General features: G+C 55.0%; 1 protein-coding gene across 1 annotated transcript in view; it reads left to right on the top strand.

Annotated features, from left to right (window-relative positions):
* LOC132336846 (regulatory-associated protein of mTOR) overlaps positions 1 to 20,142 on the top strand; it is a 99,721-nt gene that overhangs the window by 34,858 nt on the left and 44,721 nt on the right. Inside the window, exons 7-11 of the mRNA XM_059864741.1 lie at positions 3,444 to 3,503; positions 6,821 to 6,921; positions 7,814 to 7,958; positions 14,426 to 14,501; positions 16,605 to 16,706. Of these exons, the coding sequence (XP_059720724.1) occupies positions 3,444 to 3,503; positions 6,821 to 6,921; positions 7,814 to 7,958; positions 14,426 to 14,501; positions 16,605 to 16,706 (484 nt within the window). The remainder of the gene's footprint in view (positions 1 to 3,443; positions 3,504 to 6,820; positions 6,922 to 7,813; positions 7,959 to 14,425; positions 14,502 to 16,604; positions 16,707 to 20,142) is intronic.

Genomic DNA, 20,142 nt, shown 5'->3' with positions numbered 1-20,142 from the left:
CCTGGAGCGTGGCTCGGCCGTGTGGATGCTCCCTGTCCTTGTGTGCAGGGAGTGCTGACGTGTTCCAGACAGATCTGGAGCTATATAAAGCTCCGGGTGAGGCAAGCTGGCAGCTAAGCTGCAGGGATTGTTAATCCTGACAGGGCTGGCTGTCGGGAGGCGGGCAGGGGTGGTGAGGAGGGTTTGGAGCCCTGCCTTATGCAGGTCCCGGTGCCTCGGGGGCTCCAGAGCACAGGCAGCTCCCCGGAGGCTGAGCTCGGGGCTGACTCATGTGCCATCACTCCTGGAAGGTGCCAACGAGCTGCAGCCACACATTCGGCTGCCTTCAGGGCCTGGGGGCTGTGGGTAGGGCTCTGGAAAGGGCTGGAAAACCCCCAGACAGCAAGGAGCAGGCTGGGGAGCTGCTCAGCCTGGGGAGCTGGAGATGTGCACTTTGTCCTCTAGAAGGCACAGCCAGCGTGAGAAGGGAATGGGAAGGACCAGAGCTGTGCCTGCTGCTGCTCTGTTCAAAGTGTTCTGTGGGGTTTTCCCTACTGTATTCATTTTGCATTTCTGCTTGAATTTTGGGGTCAGCTCAGCCAGTCCTGTGTCCCACATTGGTTTAGACAAACTACACTGGGTTTCAAAATATTCCCGTGATACTGAGCACCATTTCCTGCATTTCTGGGTTTGGGCTGGGAGGGACCTGAAACCCCACCCAGTGCCACCCCTGCCATGGGCAGGGACACCTCCCACTGTCCCAGGGTGTCCAAGTCCTGTCCAAGCTGGTCTTTGAGGTTTATCTTCTCTAATCTGGGACTGTCAGCACCTCCCACTGTCCCAGGGTGCTCCAAGCTCTGTCCAAGCTGGCCTGGGACACTCCAGGGCCACCCTGCTTTGGAGGCAGCAGATGTCACCCTGCAGAGCTGTGCTGCTCTCATGCTCCTTCCAGGCACCACCAGAAGGGTTCAGCTCTCCAGCCTCATCCAGGGACCTGGCTCTGCCAGCCTGAGTCTGCCTGGGGCTGTTTGGGAGGGAATTTCCCTGCATGGCTCTGTAATGCACTGTCATAAGAATTTTATATTTCAGCAGATTGCACAGGGATCCCACTGCAGCTTCCTGGGATCTTTATGGCTTCTCTTTGTGCTGGATGACACACATCAGGAGAGCAGCCCGGGGACCGTGAGCTTCCCAGAGCCTGTCCCAGTCCTGGGCTCCAGGGGATGCCCCTCAGGCAGGGGATGCCACAGGGAGACTGTGGTGCTCAGGATCTCGGAAATGAGCTCTGCATGTCTTGTTTTTAATAAGTCATTGTTCTCCCCTTGGTCTGGGGAGAAACCCTTTGGACATGGCTAGTGTGGCTCTGTGAGAAGTGGGGGATGGCACTGCTGGGCAGCTGAGCCCTTGGTGTCCCCAGCGTGGGGCAAATGTCAGCTGGGGTGCACTGAGGGCTCAGTTCCTCCTCCAGCAGCAGGGAGTGCGTTCCTGGGGGCTGGGGCACTGGGCTGGGGCTGTGGGGCTGCCAGAGAGAGCCATTGCAAGCTGCATTTGCTGGGTTTCCATCCCGGAGCTGCGTTCCCACTGCTGCCCTGTGCTCCCAGGAGGGCTGGAGGAGGGGGCAGCTCCCCCCTCCCACACACTCGGCTTTAGCAGCTCTGGGGATTTTCCAGGCACTGCTGACAGGACTGCATTTCCTGGAGTAGTGGGATTTGTAAGGCTGAGGAAATGCAGTCAGCAGTTTTTTAATGAAAGAACGGAGGTGTCTGAACCTGACGCCTTCCTCCCGTCCCTCCTCTGCCTCCCCTGCCCGCCGTGCCCTAATCCAGGGAATCCCAGGCAAGGCTGAGCACTGTCCCAGCAGCACAGCCCTCCTGCTCTGTCCTGTGCTCCCAGGGCTGAGCACAGCCCTCCTGCTCTGTCCTGTGCTCCCCAGGGCTGAGCACAGCCCTCCTGCTCTGTCCTGTGCTCCCAGAGCTGAGCACAGCCCTCCTGCTCTGTCCTGTGCTCCCAGAGCTGAGCACAGCCCTCCTGCTCTGTCCTGTGCTCCCCAGGGCTGAGCACAGTCCTCCTGCTCTGTCCTGTGCTCCCAGAGCTGAGCACAGCCCTCCTGCTCTGTCCTGTGCTCCCAGAGCTGAGCACAGCCCTCCTGCTCTGTCCTGTGCTCCCAGAGCTGAGCACAGCCCTCCTGCTCTGTCCTGTGCTCCCCAGGGCTGAGCACAGTCCTCCTGCTCTGTCCTGTGCTCCCAGAGCTGAGCACAGCCCTCCTGCTCTGTCCTGTGCTCCCAGAGCTGAGCACAGCCCTCCTGCTCTGTCCTGTGCTCCCAGGGCTGAGCACAGCCCTCCTGCTCTGTCCTGTGCTCCCAGAGCTGAGCACAGCCCTCCTGCTCTGTCCTGCTCCTCCCCAGAGCTGAGCACAGCCCTCCTGCTCTGTCCTGTGCTCCCAGAGCTGAGCACAGCCCTCCTGCTCTGTCCTGTGCTCCCAGAGCTGAGCACAGCCCTGCTGCTCTGTCCTGTGCTCCCCAGGGCTGAGCACAGCCCTCCTGCTCTGTCCTGTGCTCCCCAGGGCTGAGCACAGCCCTCCTGCTCTGTCCTGTGCTCCCAGAGCTGAGCACAGCCCTGCCTGCTCTGTCCTGCTCCTCCCCAGAGCTGAGCACAGCCCTCCTGCTCTGTCCTGCTCCTCCCCAGGGCTGAGCACAGCCCTCCTGCTCTGTCCTGTGCTCCCCAGGGCTGAGCACAGCCCTCCTGCTCTGTCCTGTGCTCCCCAGAGCTGAGCACAGCCCTCCTGCTCTGTCCTGTGCTCCCCAGGGCTGAGCACAGCCCTCCTGCTCTGTCCTGTGCTCCCCAGAGCTGAGCACAGCCCTCCTGCTCTGTCCTGTGCTCCCCAGGGCTGAGCACAGCCCTCCTGCTCTGTCCTGTGCTCCCAGAGCTGAGCACAGCCCTCCTGCTCTGTCCTGTGCTCCCAAAGCTGAGCACAGCCCTCCTGCTCTGTCCTGTGCTCCCCAGAGCTGAGCACAGCCCTCCTGCTCTGTCCTGTGCTCCCCAGGGCTGAGCACAGCCCTCCTGCTCTGTCCTGTGCTCCCAGAGCTGAGCACAGCCCTCCTGCTCTGTCCTGTGCTCCCAGAGCTGAGCACAGCCCTCCTGCTCTGTCCTGTGCTCCCAGAGCTGTGCTGGATGCTGGGAGCCCTTTACCCCCTGTGTGCTGGAGCACTTGTCACCCTGACAGTTACAGTGGCCCAGTTGTGACACCTGGCGATGGAAACGGCCCCAGAATCACCAGGGTGACAAATGGGTGACAAATGCTGAGGGCCTGGTTCGGCTCTGCCCAGGCTGTGCTGAAGGTCCCTTCCCAAACAGCATTTTGAAAGCAGGAGCAGGGCAATAAGGAGCCCTCCTCCTGCACCTCTCCACAGAGCCTGCTCATTAACCACTCAATTAGTGAGCTCTGGTTTACTGTCTCTCCCCAGGTTCTGCATGCAGAAGAGTGTCAGGCTGGTGCCAGGAGTCACGCTGGATTTAATAGAGAAGTAAGTCAAGTTTTAAATGTACTGGTGTGTCCTGGAAGGGCTCAGGAGAGCAGAGTCTGGGTGTCAGTGTAAATCCTGAGCAGGAGGGTGTTCCCAGAGCTCCCTGGTGCTCTGTGAGGGGCTGCAGGGTGTGGGGGGGTGCAGCTGCCCAGGGCACCTGATCAGTGGTGGGGTGAGGTCACAGCAGCTCCCTTTCCTGTGCCATTTCAGCATGTTTGCAATCAGCTGAGGTTCAAAAGGCCTCTGATTGCTGCCAGCCCTTCCAGAGGTGTGTTGGGTTAGCCAGGTTCATCAGCAGCTGAGGTTTTTAATTGTGTTCATTTAATATGGGAAAAATGGATCATCTCCTCTCAGCTGGGGAGAGCGAGTGATCATTTGTACAAAGCTGCATTTCAGGGACACTCATTGGACCAGAAGAAAGCTAGAGTTTACAACTGACAGCAGAGGCCAGCCCTGTCTCTCAGAGGAGGTGTCAGGGAGCTTCTCAGGGCAAGAATTCACCACTGGGTGTTGCTTCCTCTGGGGAAATGTGCTGGGCTTTGGGTTTCTTGTGGCCCCGAGGAGATGGGAGCAGGAAGGAAACCTCCCTGGGGCTGAGTGCCAGAGGGGTGCACAGCTTTGGGGGTGAGGAGGAGACTCAGGCTGCTGCAGAAACTATGGATGGGGTAGGTTAATTAATTCACAATTGCTACAAGAGTGTCTCTAATCAGAGATGGTGAGGTCACTGGAGGTCTGAGGCAGGCAGCTCTGACTCAGCCTCACAGAGCACTTGGATCTTAAATCCTCTTTGAATGAAGGTTTCCTGGCAGAAATGGGTTTTGTTCAGGCTCTTGCTCTGTGCTGTGCCACAGCACACGTGTGTGCCAGCAGCAGCTTCCTGTGGATATCAAATATTTAAACCTCATCAGCTTCCTCTGCTCCTTATATCGATTATGGAAAACACAGATTTTTATTGCAGTCTCGAGACAGAGCCAGAGTAATTCCTGGATTGCCTGTGTGTATATTGTAATTTATAATTCAGTTGTCTTTAAAACTGGGGAGGGAGTTTATATTGCAATTAAGCTGCAGACTCTGAGGCTAAATGAAGCTGCACCTTCTCTGAAGGGCTCCAATTTCCAATTATCCAGGCTCAGCCCATGTCCTGATGAGGGAACGTGGGGTGGATCCTGATGTGCATTTACATCACAGCTCTTCTGAGATGAAGCCAAACAGTGCCTTAAAAATACAAACAGCTTAGAAATAAAGATCTTTGCTGGAGCCAGACAGCAACATACAAAGGAGTTTTGGTGGAGTGTTGGGAGTTTGGGAACTTCTGGCTGCCACCTGATGAGACTTTTGTCCATGTGCCTCCTGCCCTGGGGCCTCTTTTCTCTTTGATCCCAAGGCTTCAGATCATCTGTGCTGGAGGTGGCATGAACTGGGCTTTGCTCTGCTTGCAAAAAGTTTGGGAAAGACCTAAGGAATGGTTTGTGGCAATAAATCTGTGGTAATGGGAGTCCAAAGCTGGGTGCCAAGGATTGGGGATGTACAAGGATGCTTTAATCTCTGTTGCTGCATTGGGCTCCCTCTCCCCAGATCCCCCTCCCCGGGCACCAGGAATGCTCTGTGGCATTCCTGGGATTTTCAGCTTGGTCCATTGTGCAGGAGGAGGGGATTCTAAACAAGGGGGAAAGCAAACAGAGCCTTGAGAGCTGTTCCTGCTTCTGTGGGGCTGCTCAGAAGAGTCTGTGGCAGTCTGAGGAAGTGGCTGTGCCTGGGCCCCAGCTCAGTGTCACGTCCCTGCAGAGGAGCTGGCTCCCTCTGGTCCCTGGGGCTGGTGACAAAGGGTCCCTCTGGATGGCACCACGTGGGGAAGGTCCTGCTGTGGCAGGAGCAGAGCCTGCTCCAGGCTGTCGTGCACCAGCACCACATCCATAAAAGTCACCACAAGTGACGAATGTGAGACTAAAATTAATGTTTGTTTCCACTTGAAGCATTATCAAATGTCAGGGGCTGGAAATTGCTCATGTTTTAATGTCTGTTTATTATTTATAGTGGAAGATGATAATTCATGGTTTGCCTTTGCACCTGGCTTTGGCAGTTCCAGCCCCTTGTGGAAATCTCAGTGGAAGGTCCCAGGGGGGTGCTCTCTGTGTCCCAGGGGGGTGCTCTCTGTGTCCCAGGGGGGTGCTCTCTGTGTCCCAGGGGGGTGCTCTCTGTGTCCCAGGGGGGCTCTCTGTGTCCCAGGGGGAGCTCCTGGCCCTGTGTCAGGGGCTGCTGTGCCCCAGAGCCCTGAGGGTGCTGGGGCTGTGACCAGCAGGAGTTTCCCCTCTGCACTCACTCAGGGGGGCTGTGCTGCAGTGGCTCCTTTGTCCCCTCTGTCCCAGGGGCTCGGGCAGGGCAGGCAGAGCCTGTGGGGAGGCTGCTGCTCCAGGGCTGGTTTTCATGGCAACGCTGTGCTCACATCCTCCCTCTCTGCAGTGCAGCCTCCCTGCCTTTGTCTTCCTCAGAGCTTGCCCAGGTTCCCCAGCCCGGGCATGGCACACCTGGATCAGCCCTGGGGTTTGGAGGGGTGGGCACAGGGGCTCTGTGGGTCCTGTCTGAGCAGCTCTGGCCAGGCCAGGAGGTGTCACACAGAGCCTTTGAGGCTGGGAGAGACCTCTGAGATCACTGATGCCCCCGTTGTCCCCAGCCCAGAGTGCCACCTCCAGGGATGGGCACTCCAAACCTCCCTGGGCAGCCCCTGCCAAGGCCTGGCCACCCTTCCCATGGCCAAATTCCCCCTGGAGACTGAAGCCTGCTGTGCAAGTTGCCATCCCAGGCTGCAGGGCAGTGTCTGGCTGGCTGGGGAGGCTCAGCAGGGAAGCCCCCTGGCCTGGGGAGCCGAGCTGTGCTGCAGAGGGGGTTCTGCAATGCAAATATTGACAGGGAATCCTCAGCAGAGCCTCAGTGGCCCCGCGCTCGCTGCGGGGGCTCCGTGAGCAAACGCTGCTGCAGAGATCTGTGCTGCTCCTCTGGAACCAGACAGACAGGAATTTTTCATGAGATGCTAATGTCTGGCTGCTTTAGAGCTGTGTTTATACCTGGGGATGGTGCTGCTGCATGTGTCAGAGGAGTGAGTGGCCACAGAAAGGCTCCCTGGGCTGGTGCTGACACTTCTGGTATTGAAAAACCTGTCACAGAAAGGCAGTAGGGTTAAATTAGGAATAAATGCACAGGATGTCTTTGCAGGTTGCTCCATGTTTCTGAAACTTCCTCCTCCTGTTGCTGATACTTTCTCATGAGGAGAAAGGCAAAATAACAGGGGTCCTGTAAGGGTTTTATTTCCCCACCTGTAGGATTCCTGGGAGGCTGAACGACAGGAGAACCCCCCTGGGGGAGCTGAACTGGATCTTCACAGCCATCACAGACACCATTGCCTGGAACGTCCTGCCCAGAGGTGAGGCTGGGGCAGGGAGCGGGGTGAGGAGTCACATCCATCAGAAATGGGGAGAAAATTAAACCCTGAAACTGGAAGAACAGATCAGGATGGAGCTGAAAGCTCGTTTGTTTATTTGTTCTTTTTTACCAGAGCACTGCAGAGACCTGATCATTAGAACCCAGAAAGGGTTCTCCTGTGCTAACACAATTGTTGTAGCTTGAATAATTCTCTTTCTTACTGAATTTGTACACAGCAATCTGTTTTCTTCCAGCCTTGGTTAGTAGCATGAATAAAGGCTTTTTTCCCCCTCTTTGCTGGTAAGGCAGTTTTGTTTCCCATGAGTAACTTCATCCCTCATTTCTCTACCCCTGTTGTGCTCTGAATTGGTACTTCTGGAGCACAAGCAGCCAAATTTGTAAACAGTTCTCCAACCTTGCTCTTCCTAATGCTCACACAGCATCAATTCTTCTCTGCCCTGTAGAAGAGAGCACATTTGCTATCTTTTAGGATTCATTTTGGCTTCTCGTGAGCACATCACACTGCCAGTTAACAGATGGATAGTTCTTGATTAAACAGCACACAGAGGTCCTGTTCTCCCTCAGTAATTTTCCAAAAACTTAGGATGAGCTGAAATGAGGCACCAAAAGGGGATTTGATCCAGAAAAGGCAGAAAGGAGCCCAAGGTAGGAAGTGTTTGACTGTGTTCCTGTAGGATGGAGTAGCCATGGTGTCTGAGGGAGCTCTGCAGGCAGAATTTCCCTTTCCTGGTTGTCATCTCGTCCCTGCAGAGCTGCTGGGGATTCCTCCTAGCTGGAGCAAAATGTCAGCGTGGTTCTATGTCCTGAGCCCTTTTTCCATGCTGTCTGAGGTGCTGACAGGTGCCTGTGCTGACTCCTGCCCTCTCTCTCAGATCTTTTCCAGAAGCTCTTCCGGCAGGACCTGCTGGTGGCCAGCTTGTTCCGGAACTTTCTGCTGGCAGAGAGGATCATGAGGTCCTACAACTGCACCCCCGTGAGCAGCCCCAGGCTGCCCCCCACCTACATGCACGCCATGTGGTGAGTGCTGGGAGCTCCTGGGCCCTGCAGGTGGCCTGGAGCACCCTGGGCTGGTGGCAGCTGTCCCTGCCCGTGGGGGGCTGGTGACACTTCAGGGTCCCCCCCAGCCCAGACCATGCCATGGCTCCAGCTGGATCTGTGCAGGGCCTCCCTGGGGCAGGATTGTATTTGGGTTCCCCCAGACACAGGAAGGAATGATGGATCTGACTCCATGTGCTCAGAAGGCTCATTTCTGATTTTGTGGTACTACATGATAGTAAAGAATAGTAAACTGCACTACAGAGTACAGACAGAAGGCTGAAAAGATAATAATGAAAACTCGTGTCTGTTTGCAGAGCCCTGACACAGCCTGGCCCTGGTTGGGGCCAACTCACATGAATCCAATGAAACAATCCCCAAACACATTCCAAAGGAGCAAAACACAGCAGAAGCAAATGAGATCAGAACTGTTTTCCTTTTCTCTGAGGTTTCTCAGTTCCCAGGAGAGAAATCCTGGCAAAGGGATTTTCCAGAGAATGTGGATGTGAGAGGTCAGCCAGTGGATCAGGGTGAAGCAGCTCGTGGCAGCTGAAGCCCATCCCCAGAGCTGCTCCTGCTCTGGGTGCTCTGATCCTGCAGTGCAGTGCTGCAGGAGCTCCCCTGCAGCCCTGGCAGCTCCACAGCAGTGCCAGTGCCCTGCCTGTGCTCCCCAGGGACTGGGTGGGCTGGGCAGATCCTCACCTTGTGTTGCTGACTAGAAGGAATTCCTGCTGCAGAGTTCCTCTACTTTTCCTGTTGCCTTTAAGGTGATTAATGGAAGTGGAGGTGGCACAGTGATCAAACAGCTCTTAAATGCAGTTCTGCCTGTCAAACCAATGTCCCATGAACAATTATAGTCAAAATAATAATAACAGTAATAACAAAAATTCTGGCTTCTCTTTTCCTGCTCGCTGTGATTAATGGAGCAGCACCAAATGGGGCCAAGGACAGAGGGGGCAGTGACACTGAGGGGCTCCTGGGGACAGAGCAGAGCCTTGCCACAGGCCGAGGGAGTGACAGGTAAAGGCACTGAGGGGGCTCAGCCTGCACTTCCAGAAACTTTTTAGTGGGTTTGCTCCATAAGAACGTGCAGGAAGGTGAGCACAGAGGGTGGTGATGAGGGAGTGTAGCACTGACAGCAGCTCTGAGGAGCTCACATTCTCAGGGCAGCCTGGGACAGTGGCAGCTGTCCCTGCCATGGCATCAGCTGAGCCTCAATGTCCCTTCCAACCCCAACATTCCATGGTTTCTGCAGGGAATGGAGCCAGGCTGGCAGCAGGGAGGCCCAGGAGCCTTTGCAGGTGCAGCAGGCACTGAGGAGGCATTTGCAGGTCCCACGGAGCTGCTTTAATGATGGAGAATCCTGCAGGAAGCTGGGGAGCCTTGGGCTGGAGCTGCCAGCAGCTGAGCTCTGAGTGCTGGGACGTGGCAGACAGCGCCCCTGAGTGCTTTGGGTCAGCAGCTCCTGGGGAAAACTGCTCTGGGCATTTGTGGGTGGGATGAGCTGTTCTGCCAGTGCCACCCAGGGCAGGAAAAGCCACCCTGGTGACTCTGAGCTGCTGCTGGACGTGGCAGGGCTCCAGCCACCAGCTGCAGTCTGCCAGTGCAGCAGGGCAGGACACGGTGTTGCAGGAGTTTCAAAATTAAACCAGTAAATTTCTGGAGTTATTTATGGCTTGCTTTTTTGCCAGCATATTAAAAATCTATATTTTCTGTTCCTTATAGGGACATAATTCATTCTTATTGCCAGCCTATTAAAAGCCTGTGTTTCTGGTTTCCTCTGGGAATATGGCTTGACTTGGAGCTGGTGTTGCCATCTGTGAGCCACAGGAATGAACCTGGGAGCTCCTGGATCCCTCTTTTTGTCTCTCTCAGACTCACATGGCAGCACAATGGGGTCTACAAACACATTTTCTTAGCTCATATTGTGGTTCTGCAGCAGAGTGGTGCTGGAAGTTCCTTTGGGAAGCTGCAGGATGGTGCTGGAGACACCTTTGTGAAGCCCCTCAGAGCACAGCACCTTTGCTGCTGTTTTTAGGATTTCCCAGAAGAAATTCCATAAGAACAGGCACACAAAGAGCTCTTTTCCACGTGAATCCTAAACACTGGTGAGGTAGAGAGCAAGGGAGCAGGGAACTGACACACTTTATTCAGTGCCCTCCAAAAAACCTGCAGCTTGCAGCAAATCCAGCAAAGGGGAAAATTCCACTTTTGTCCGAGGTGGCTCAGTGGTTATTAGGAACTTTTAGTAAGGACAGATTTAGAAACTAATTTAGGGCTCGTTGAAATATTTTCTAAAAATAATTACTTGTCTATCACCTTTCACTCAGGAATTTCTAATGGATGCCTTTTGTGAAAGCTGCAGACCCATTTTGCAGGTTGGATGAGGGCAGGGGAGTTGGCCACGGGGTGCTGGAAAGGATGAAACTCCAGCCAGGGCCTTGTGGGGCTCCTGTGCACCCAAGGTCTGTGCCTCTGATCCAGCAGAGTTTTCTGATGGGTGTTTTATCCAGGCTTTTCCCAGATTTTTGGTCCCCAGGCAGTGTTTTGGGGAGCAAGTCTGGCTGCTGTGCCAAGGTCTGCACGTGGTGGGAGCAGCCCTGCAAACAGTCCCTCACCCTTGAGCTTCAGTTTTCACCTCCTGGATGATTCCCACTGCCCCTTCTGGCACAAAATCAGCTGTGCTGCCTCCTTTGCTTCCCCCATCTCTGCCTTGGAGGGTCCCCAGGGCTGGCTCTGGGCTGGCATCTGGCACAGCTGTAGCACAGGTGCTGAGGCTGCTGGAGGTGGGAGCTGCTCTGCCTTTTCAAAAGCTCAGCCTTTCACGTTGGTGTTCTGGCCAGTTGGTTTGGGAGATCACAGTATCCTTTTTAGCTGGAACTTGAGGAGAAGGGAGAATTTCCCTTTCTTGGGGGATGTTTGACCCAGGAGCTGTCAGTCTCCTCCCTTCACCAAGCAGGGCAGTGTGCTTTGAGTCAGGAGAGCTGAACTCCGTGGCCGTGCCCCTTGGACACGATCTGACACGTTGTTTCTGGGTTTGGGAAGTGAACCAGTCCCCTGGGTTTGCTGCTGAGCCCCTTCCCCCGGGGCAGGGCTGGCTGTGTCCGTGTGCTGCCCTCCCTGCAGGGCCCTGGCTGCTGCAGGATCCACATTAGCATTCATATTAATATCCATTGATTGCTGTGCAGTGTGAGTGGCTCTGTCTGTTGTGCCTGAGCCCAGAGCTCTGTCAGCACCTTGATCTCTGCTGTGATGGATTGGGGTTTGTGCATTACTGCTGCTGCCAGCTGCTTTTATTCACGGCCTCTGAAAAGACCTAATAATGTGTTTGGAAATATTTCCTAACACGGGTCATATATTAAACCCCAAGTGCCTTAATTATGCTTTGGAAGAGCTACAACCCATCCCTAATAGAAACACCGTGGTGTGCTTGCAGGCCATGAAATTTGGGTTGAAAGGAGCCATAATGCACTGCAAATCCAGGGAGCTGGAGATTGGGCTGGAAACAAAACCATAATGCAGCGAGGCAATTCCAGGGGGAGCAGGATGGATCAGGCTGCCCAGCCATCCCTCAGGGAAATGAGGCTCCTGGAGCTGCACCCGAACACTCGGGGCTCTGCCAGAAGAAAGTGATTGTTGGAGGAGGTATCTGGAGCTGTTTGAGGTTTGAAGGATTAGGTTAGTTCAGATGACACTGTACCAGATATTTTTTTGTGTCTGTGTGTTAGTGTTACCATCTCCAAGTGCCATTATTGGACCAGGAGAATTTGGTGTGGGACAGACAGAGCAAAGCCTGTGCCCTGAGTTGTGGCTGGAGCAGGGGGATATGCTGGGGAAGAAAAGGGTTTCAGACTCGTGCCAAATATTCCCAGCAATGACCAGTTTATAAAAATTCCTGTGTCTGAGCAGCTCCCCAGCTGTGCCCCAAAGCCACGGGGTGGCTGCCACCCAGGTGAGCTGGGGCTGTGTCACACAGGGCATGGCTGGCACTGGGCTGCCAGAACTGATGGGGGATGTCTTGGCCAACAGACCCGGTGGGCTGGGAAATATTTAATGGCTGCAGAAATGAGGTTCAGAAGGAGGAGCTGCCCAGGGCTGAGGGGTGGCTGCAGCCTCCCTCCAGCTGCTCCTCCAGGCAGGGACACTCCTGTTCCTGGTACCTGGGTGAGGCCAGGTAACACTCACCACTCCCAGGGAAAAGAGAGCATTAAAAGACATCAAGAATACATTATTTAAAAAAAAGGCAGAGTTAAAAGCATTAGACATTGAGTCAGCCCAAAAATTTAGGGAAAATCAGCCTCCAGGAGCTGCCAGCTAATGGGTACCCGTGGGTGCAGCCAGCCAGGCTCTGACTGGGCTGGGCTTCTGCTCTCTCTGCTCCTGGGGGTTTCCACTGCCTGGCACTGGGGGGTTTGGGCAGGGAAGCAGTCCCTGAGCAGGGCTGGGTTTGGGAAGGGAAGCAGTCCCTGAGCAGGGCTGGGTTTGGGCACTGAAGCAGACCCTGAGCAGGGCTGGATTTGGGCAGTGAAGCAGTCCCTGAGCAGGGCTGGGTTTGGGCACTGAAGCAGTCCCTGAGCAGGGCTGGGTTTGGGCAGGGAAGCAGTCCCTGAGCAGGGCTGGGTTTGGGCACTGAAGCAGACCCTGAGCAGGGCTGGGTTTGGGCAGGGAAGCAGACCCTGAGCAGGGCTGGGTTTGGGCACTGAAGCAGTCCCTGAGCAGGGCTGGGACTCTGCCTTCTGTTCTTTGCTTAAGTCCAAACTTTGCAGCCCCTCTGGGAAACCAGGAGGCAGCTGATGAGTTTGTGTTAAATTATTAAACATTTAGACAGTCCTGGTGTAGTGAAAGGCTACTGGGCTGAGGTGGGGTCCCTCCACACACCATTCTTGTTGTGGTGCTGCCTTGGCTTTGGGATAAGCAAAATCCCTTTCTTTGACTGACTCAATCTTCCTGCTAAGGAGAGCTTTTAACTTCGTGCAATTAGTTCAAGGTAACATTAAAAATCCTCCTCTTTAACACCTTCTTTCATAGCATCCCTTAGGTGAAGCCCTGGGTGTTTCACAGGGTTGTCACCCCGTGGATACATCAGTGTGTCACCCTGTCAGGGAGCAGGGCCTGGAGTTACTGGGAGAGAGCAGTGAGGAGGGAGGAGAGAAAGGTGTTGGGCCCTTTGTGTCCCAGATGCAGTGCAAACAAATCCTGCAGAGCACTTTGCAGACAGCAGTCTCTGCTGAGGGGGTGCTCTGATCCCTGGCTTTCATAAATCACTGGTGGGCTGCAGCTCCTCCCATCCTGGCTCCCTGCTGCTCCCAAATTTATCTCTTGTTTGTGTGATGGGGCTTCGGCAGCACATCCACGGCATGCCCACCTTTCCTGTTCCCTCTGGGGTATTAAAGCTGTCAGTCACTGCTCCTCCTCCTCCCCCAGCCATCCCTGTCACCAGCACTGTGCCAGTGCTCTCCCTGCTCCTCCTCTCCCCGCCCTCCAGGGTTTATTCCTTTCCCATTCGTTTGTGGCTTGGTTTGGATCTTGTAATTATTGTAACAGGAGTTTAATGCCATTGTCTGTTCAGCCAGCACAGTGTGTAACCTGTGTGTAACCTGTGTGTAACCCTGAGGCTCTGAGGAGGGAGCAGCTGTGCCCATGGTTGGAAGTAGAGAAGCTTTACTTTGCTTGCTGGTGTCCCATGGGCTGGGAGGATTTGTGTTTTCCACAGACAGAACAGGAGCAGGATTTGGGTGGTTTGGAAGGGCTGGAGAATCATTTCAGGACTGCTCTGGCATGGCTGGAGAAGCATTGCAAGTATTTGGCTTGAGCAGAGCCTCTTCCACAGCTGACATTAATCGGCAGCCCTTGGTTGTGCAGAGCAGGAAGGTTAAGGTTTCATGTGGTGGTTTTTGTTCTGGAAGCTTGGGAAGCTTGGCAGAGGTTTGAATGTTGGGGTGATGTTGGCTGGGTGGCTCTTTCCAGCAGCCTGATTTTAGAAGCATCAAAAAGAGATTTCATTTTAATCTACTCCAATCTCTTTTAAAGTTTTTTGTTTGTTCTTTCTGATAACACTTAAACCCTTTGAGATCTGACCTCACAGGGCTGCTTTGGGCATTTTTGTAGCAGTATTAGTACTGCTTTCCTAAAATTACTGTGAAGAGCTCAGCATCTTCTCCGTGTGCTGCTGCAGTGAGTGACCCTCAGAATCCTTCTGTGGGCAGCCAAAATCAGAGCAGTTGTCTCTGGTCTCTGAACCATTCTCCTGCATAGTCAAATGTACCTCAAAGGCCCTGTGGGCTGCAGAAATTTCTTTAGGTGTTTGTCCCATTTCTCCCTGGAATCAGGGAATATCCAGCACTCCTGAGCCAGCCAGCACTGCCCACATCCCTGGATGGTCAGAGTCTGTTTCCCTTGCTGCTCCTTAGGATAACCTGTGATGCCTTCTCTCCCCTCTCTCCCTGCAGGCAAGCCTGGGACCTTGCTGTTGACATTTGCCTCTCCCAGCTGCCCACCATCATCGAGGAGGGAACTGCCTTCAGGGTGAGTGGGCACTGTCCTGGCACGTGGGCACAGCTCCCTCCATCCCCTGGCACCCAGCTCAGCACCTCTGCTGCTGCAGTTTGTGTTTGGGAGCAGCTGTAAACGGCTGGCACAGGGTGCCCAGAGGAGCTGGGGCTGCCCCTGGATCCCTGGAGGTTGGAGCACCCTGGCACAGGGGTGGCACTGGATGGGCTTTAAGGTCCCTCCCCAGCCAAACCATTCTGGAATTCTGTGATTCCCCCTTGGAGGAACAGACAAAAATCAAGTTCAGGCTCTTCCCTGCTGGTGATCCAGCCCCCAGGTGGGGGTGAGCAGGAAGCTTCTGGCAGCAGGAGCAGTGTCTGAGACCTGACTCAGAACATTCCACAGCACTCCACTTGAGCAGGTGCTGTTCCCCAGAAGGACCCAACATGCAGCACAGGTTTTGAAATTAAAGGCCTAAATGTGAAAATTATCTCTTCTTTTCAAATGTAAAATAGGGTTTGAGGGTATGTCCAGAGAGTTCTCTTAAGCCCAGTGTTATTAACAGGAGTCACTGGGGGGTTGTCTGCTTTATTTAATCTCAGAAAAGTAAAATTTTTAATATTACATTTAGTTTAAATTCCTTTATTCAAAACGGATTTTTCTTGATATTCCTTTGACATTCCATGAAGTGAAACCTTTAAATAATAATTACTGTACCAGCTCAGGTCCCTGCTCCACCCTGATGTCTCTCCAATTTCCAGCAGCATCCGTGCAGTTTATTTGTATTACCAAACTTCCCCAGGTTTTCTGGCTGTAATTGCAGGTTGTCTCCAAAGCCCTGAGTGCAGCAGGAGCACCGTGGGCTCCTGCCAGGCTGGGGGTTGATGAGGATGCCCTGAGGCCTTTATCCTCCCACCCTTGCCTTCCTCACTCTGTGCTCTGCTTTAGAACGTAACAAATACTATTTTTCTTCTCCTGCCTTACATTCATTTTTACTTTCAGTCTCTAACAATGTCATTGGAGGCTTTTTTATTAGTGTTAACCCTCAGCTGGGCATTCTCTGTCAAGTGAGCTGAAATTCAGGAGATTTCTGAGTGTTTTGGGGTGGGAAGAGGCCCAGACTGGCTGGGATCAGGCAGGAGGTCACGAAGAAGAGTGGCCATTCTCAGCTGGAAATCGATTCAGGGTGGGCTGGGAGCAATTTCCAGGCTGGTTTTCAGGCCTGACAGATGGGGTTTGTGGTGGATTTGGGCTGGCATGGAGGCAGGTTCAGCCTCAGAGTGCAGCCAGGTCCCAGCCTGGGTGGGGGTTGGCTGGTGCTGCCAGGAGCAGGGAAGGGACAGTCCCCGTGGTCACTGTGGCCACTGTCAGCCTGGCAGGGCTGGGGAGCACCTGGGTGAGGCACAGGGAGCTGCTGGGGGCTGGCAGAGCAGCCTGCCCTGGGCACAGCCCTGGGCACAGCCCCGGGGCTGGGGCAGCACATCACAAACCTCTCCTGGCTATTCCCAGGCTGCTCCTGCCTGCTCAGACCTGGCAAACACAGTAACCTGGTGCAGGAGGGCCTGGGGGCTCCCAGTGCTCCAGGATGGGTTTGGGCTGGGTTTCTCTCCCTCCTCCATCTCTTCCCTCCCTCCCTCCCCACTGGTTCCTGTTTCTCTGTGGACTCCTACTGGAAGCTGCTGTGTGCTTTGGTCAGTGCATTCTCAGCCCGAGTTTGCACCACATCTCAGGGTGATGGATGAGATGAGGAATTTGTTTTCACTGCACCTGGTTTGTGTCTCCGTGGACGGGGCAGAGGCAGCTCTGAGTGCTGCTGCAGGAGGGAACCAGCCTCTGCAGAGCAGATAAATCCTCTGCTGCTCCATCTGCTGCTCTGGGGAGAGAGCAGTCAGCTTCCCCAGGACCTCTTGTGCTCACTTTTCCTCCTTCTCTACTCTTTCCTCCTTTTTCCCCAACACATTTAAGGGACGTGTGTCTGCTCAGTCTTTGGGAAGCTTTTGTGCACTTAGAAAGCCCCAAGCAAGCACGACCCAGTTCCAAACCACAGCTTCAGGGAACAGCGAGGGCCACAGGTGCCAGAGCTCCTGCCTCCCCTCCTCGCTGTTTAACCCCTGCTGCTCTCCCTGTCTGCCCCCCCAGCACAGCCCCTTCTTCGCCGAGCAGCTCACGGCCTTCCAGGTGTGGCTGACCATGGGCGTGGAGAACCGCAACCCCCCGGAGCAGCTGCCCATCGTCCTGCAGGTCAGTGCTGCCCTGGGGGGGCCTGGCAGGGCTGGGGGTGCCTGTCTGTGCCACGGGGGTCCCTGTCTGTGCCAGGGGGGTCCCTGTCTGTGCCACGGGGGTCCCTGTCTGTGCCAGGGGGGTCCCTGTCTGTGCCAGGGGGGTCCCTGTCTGTGCCAGGGTGGGTCCCTGTCTCTCCCTGCCCATGCCAGGGGGGTCCCTGCCTCTCCCTGTCCGTGCCAGGGGGTCCCTTCCCATGTCAGGGGTGTCCTTGCCCTCTCCCTGCCTGTCCCAGGGGTGTCCCTGCCTGTCCCAGGGCTGTCCTTGTCTCTCCCTGCCTGTCCCAGGGGTGTCCCTGTCTCTCCCTGCCTGTCCCAGGGGTGTCCCTGCCTCTCCCTGCCTGTCCCAAGGCTGTCCCTGTCTCTCCCTGCCTGTCCCAGGGGTGTCCCTGCCTCTCCCTGCCTGTCCCAGGGGTGTCCCTGCCTGTCCCAAGGCTGTCCCTGTCTCTCCCTGCCTGTCCCAAGGCTGTCCCTGTCTCTCCCTGCCTGTCCCAGGGATTTCCCTGCCTGTCCCAGGGGTGTCCCTGCCTCTCCCTGCCTGTCCCAAGGCTGTCCCTGTGTCTCCCTGCCCCTGCCATATGTCCATGTCTCTCCTGCCCCCTCAGCCAACCCGGTGCCCTTTGGGAACACAGATACCAGGGGCTTCTCCAGGGTAGATGAGAGCTGGTTGTGAGTTCACCAGAGCCACGTGGATGAGCCCAAAGTGCTCTCCCTGCCCCATCCAGTGGCTCTGGTCCAGGTCTGGCTCTGCTGCCTCTCTCAGAGCAGCACATCTTCATTGTCCCTCCTCTGGCATCTCCTCTGTGGCCCAGCTCTGTCAGGCAGAGACTTTTATCTTGCCATTTTCAGAAAGTGGAAGTTACTGCAGCATCAGTCGTTTGGAAATGTCTTTTATCCATCTGGTACAGCCTGGGAAGTGCTCCCTTTAATGTGGGGCTGGAGCCCTGCTGCAGGAGCACCCAGCTGTGCTGTGGGGCTGGAGCCCTGCTGCAGGAGCACCCAGCACTGCTGTGGGCTGGAGCCCTGCTGCAGGAGCACCCAGGGTTCTGTTATGGGGCTGGAGCCCTGCTGCAGGAGTACCCAGCACTGCCCACCTGGAGGGTGGGGGGCTCTGCAGGCACTGCTCAGACAAGGCAGAGCTCTCGTGGTGGAAGGAGAGGAAATCCAGGGGAAGCAGAACTCAGTGTTTCAGGTGATGTCCTATGGCAGGGCCAGGATTGCAGCTGTCATCTGGAGCCTGCTCTGGCCTCCCCTCCCCTGCAGTTTGTGCTGACAGAAATACAAACCCCAGCCAGGGAGCTGTGGGCAGCACAGTTTAAAGCCTTTCTTTTAAAGGAATGTTCCTTGTGCAGGGATCTGTGAGGAGACTCCCTTCCCTGTCAGCTGGGTCTGTGACTGACAGCACCATCCATCTCTGCAAGAGCAGATTTTAATTTCCTGAGTCTCCCAAGCCTTGAGAGATGAGCTGGATAAGCAGATGTGTGGTGTGTCTCTGTCACTGCCATGGAAGCAGGCAGGATTTTGCTCCGGCTCCAACTTTGCTGCTTTCCAAGGGATTGTCTGGCACCAGCAGGCTCTGCAGTGGAACTGAGAGGTCACCTGGCAGAGGAACCTGTGTTCCTGCCTGGAGCAAACCCGAGCTGGGACAGCGTAATTGGTGTTACAATTATAGCACGTTAATTGTACAGTGCGAGAGGATGGGCTGGTAACAGGTCTGAGCATCCTGAGAATGCAAGCCCAGCTGATCCAGGGCAGGAAGGGAGGCAGTTTCAGACCCTCTCTGGTCTGTTTCAGAGCCCAGGGAGAGAAGCCATCAGGGAGCAGCAGCACAGACAGCCTCGATCCCTGTCAGAGTCACTCTGTGGCATCTCCTGTGCACAGAGCACTGCAGGCCTGACTTCATCCTGCCTTTGTGAGGATTAAAATATGCCTGCTAAAACACAGCCTGTGACATGTCCCTGATCCCCCTGCGTCCTGGCTCGTCCCTAATTTGCGTGTGTGGATGTAATTAACTCCTCATTTCTGCCTGGGGACGCACGTGGTGACGCGGGGCTGCGCGTGGGAGTGGCACAGCAGCACCTCCATCATCCCCCAGAAGGAGCAATGGCATCAGGGAGCTGCCCCCATCCTCTGCCCAGGCTCTGGAATGTCTCAGCCTGGGCTCAGGGTGTTGTGCAGAGCCACTGGGGAGCTGGGAATGGGAAATCCTGCGAGACCGAGGGCTTGGTTTGGGGTGACAGTGGCAAACCAGAGCCTTTCCAGTCAGTCCCAGAGCCTTTCCAGTCAGTCCCAGAGCCTTTCCAGTCAGTCCCAGAGCCTTTCCAGTCAGTCCCAGAGCCTTTCCAGTCAGTCCCAGAGCCTTTCCAGTCAGCCCCAGAGCCTTTCCAGTCAGTCCCAGAGCCTTTCCAGTCAGTCCCAGAGCCTTTCCAGTCAGCCCCAGAGCCTTTGCAGTCAGCCCCAGAGCCTTTGCAGTCAGCCCCAGAGCCTTTCCACTCAGTCCCAGAGCTTTTCCAGTCCCAGAGCCTTTCCAGTCCCAGAGCCTTTCCAGTCCCAGAGCCTTTCCAGTCCCAGAGCCTTTGCAGTCAGTCCCAGATTGCTCTGGGGGGATGTGCTGTGGGAGGGCAGAGTGTGGAGCTGGGGGTTCATCTTCACCCAGTCAGTTCCCTTTCTTGACAGAGTTTGGAGTCCCTTGGTTTCTCTGCAGGCTGCAGGGTGCCAGCTGTGCCACGTCTGTGCCTCCTGCCCCTGCCAGCTCCTGCTGCTGTCCCAGCCCTGCTCCAGCCTCACCTGCCCTGCTCTGTGCTCCTGCTGGGATCCCAAACAGCTGCCCCTCTTATTGCTGGGCTGCTCGATGGAATAGGCTGGTGCCAGCTAGGGCAGGGTGACCAAAATCCTTTCTCTTGTGACCTGTCCTGAGATCTGAGCTCTGATATTCAGAGTGAACCCACAGAGGCAGCTGTCACATCCCTCTGCTTTCTTCTGACTTTTCCTGCACCACCTCAGTACCCAGTACCAGTCATCCAGGGTGTGAGAAGTGAGCCAAGCAATTTCGTTATTTTTCAATATTAAACATGAAAAATAATCTAATTTCAATATGCAGCATGCAAACACACTGAGGAGGGGGTGGAATTGGGGAGGTAAATCAAGGAGTCTCTTTCCCTGAGATCCATGCTGAAGGATGTTCCTCAATTTAAACTGAGGATTAAACGTTGCATTCCAATATCTTACATCTGTTAAGGAGATTTAGAACTGCAAGTCTATCTGTTCATATTTCACACCAGGGTAGGTATAAGCCAGTAAAGAACCACCTCATTAGCGTTGTCAGACTCCATTTTAATGAGATTTTTATTAACGACCAACATGACCTTTTGCTCCCTCTTAAGTCTGTGGTATTGATT

The sequence above is a fragment of the Haemorhous mexicanus genome, chromosome 20 (genome assembly GCF_027477595.1).
Source record: "Haemorhous mexicanus isolate bHaeMex1 chromosome 20, bHaeMex1.pri, whole genome shotgun sequence".
Classification (NCBI taxonomy): Eukaryota; Metazoa; Chordata; class Aves; order Passeriformes; family Fringillidae; genus Haemorhous; species Haemorhous mexicanus.
Note: the sequence above shows the minus strand (reverse complement) of the source record. Positions and strands in the feature narration are given on the sequence as shown.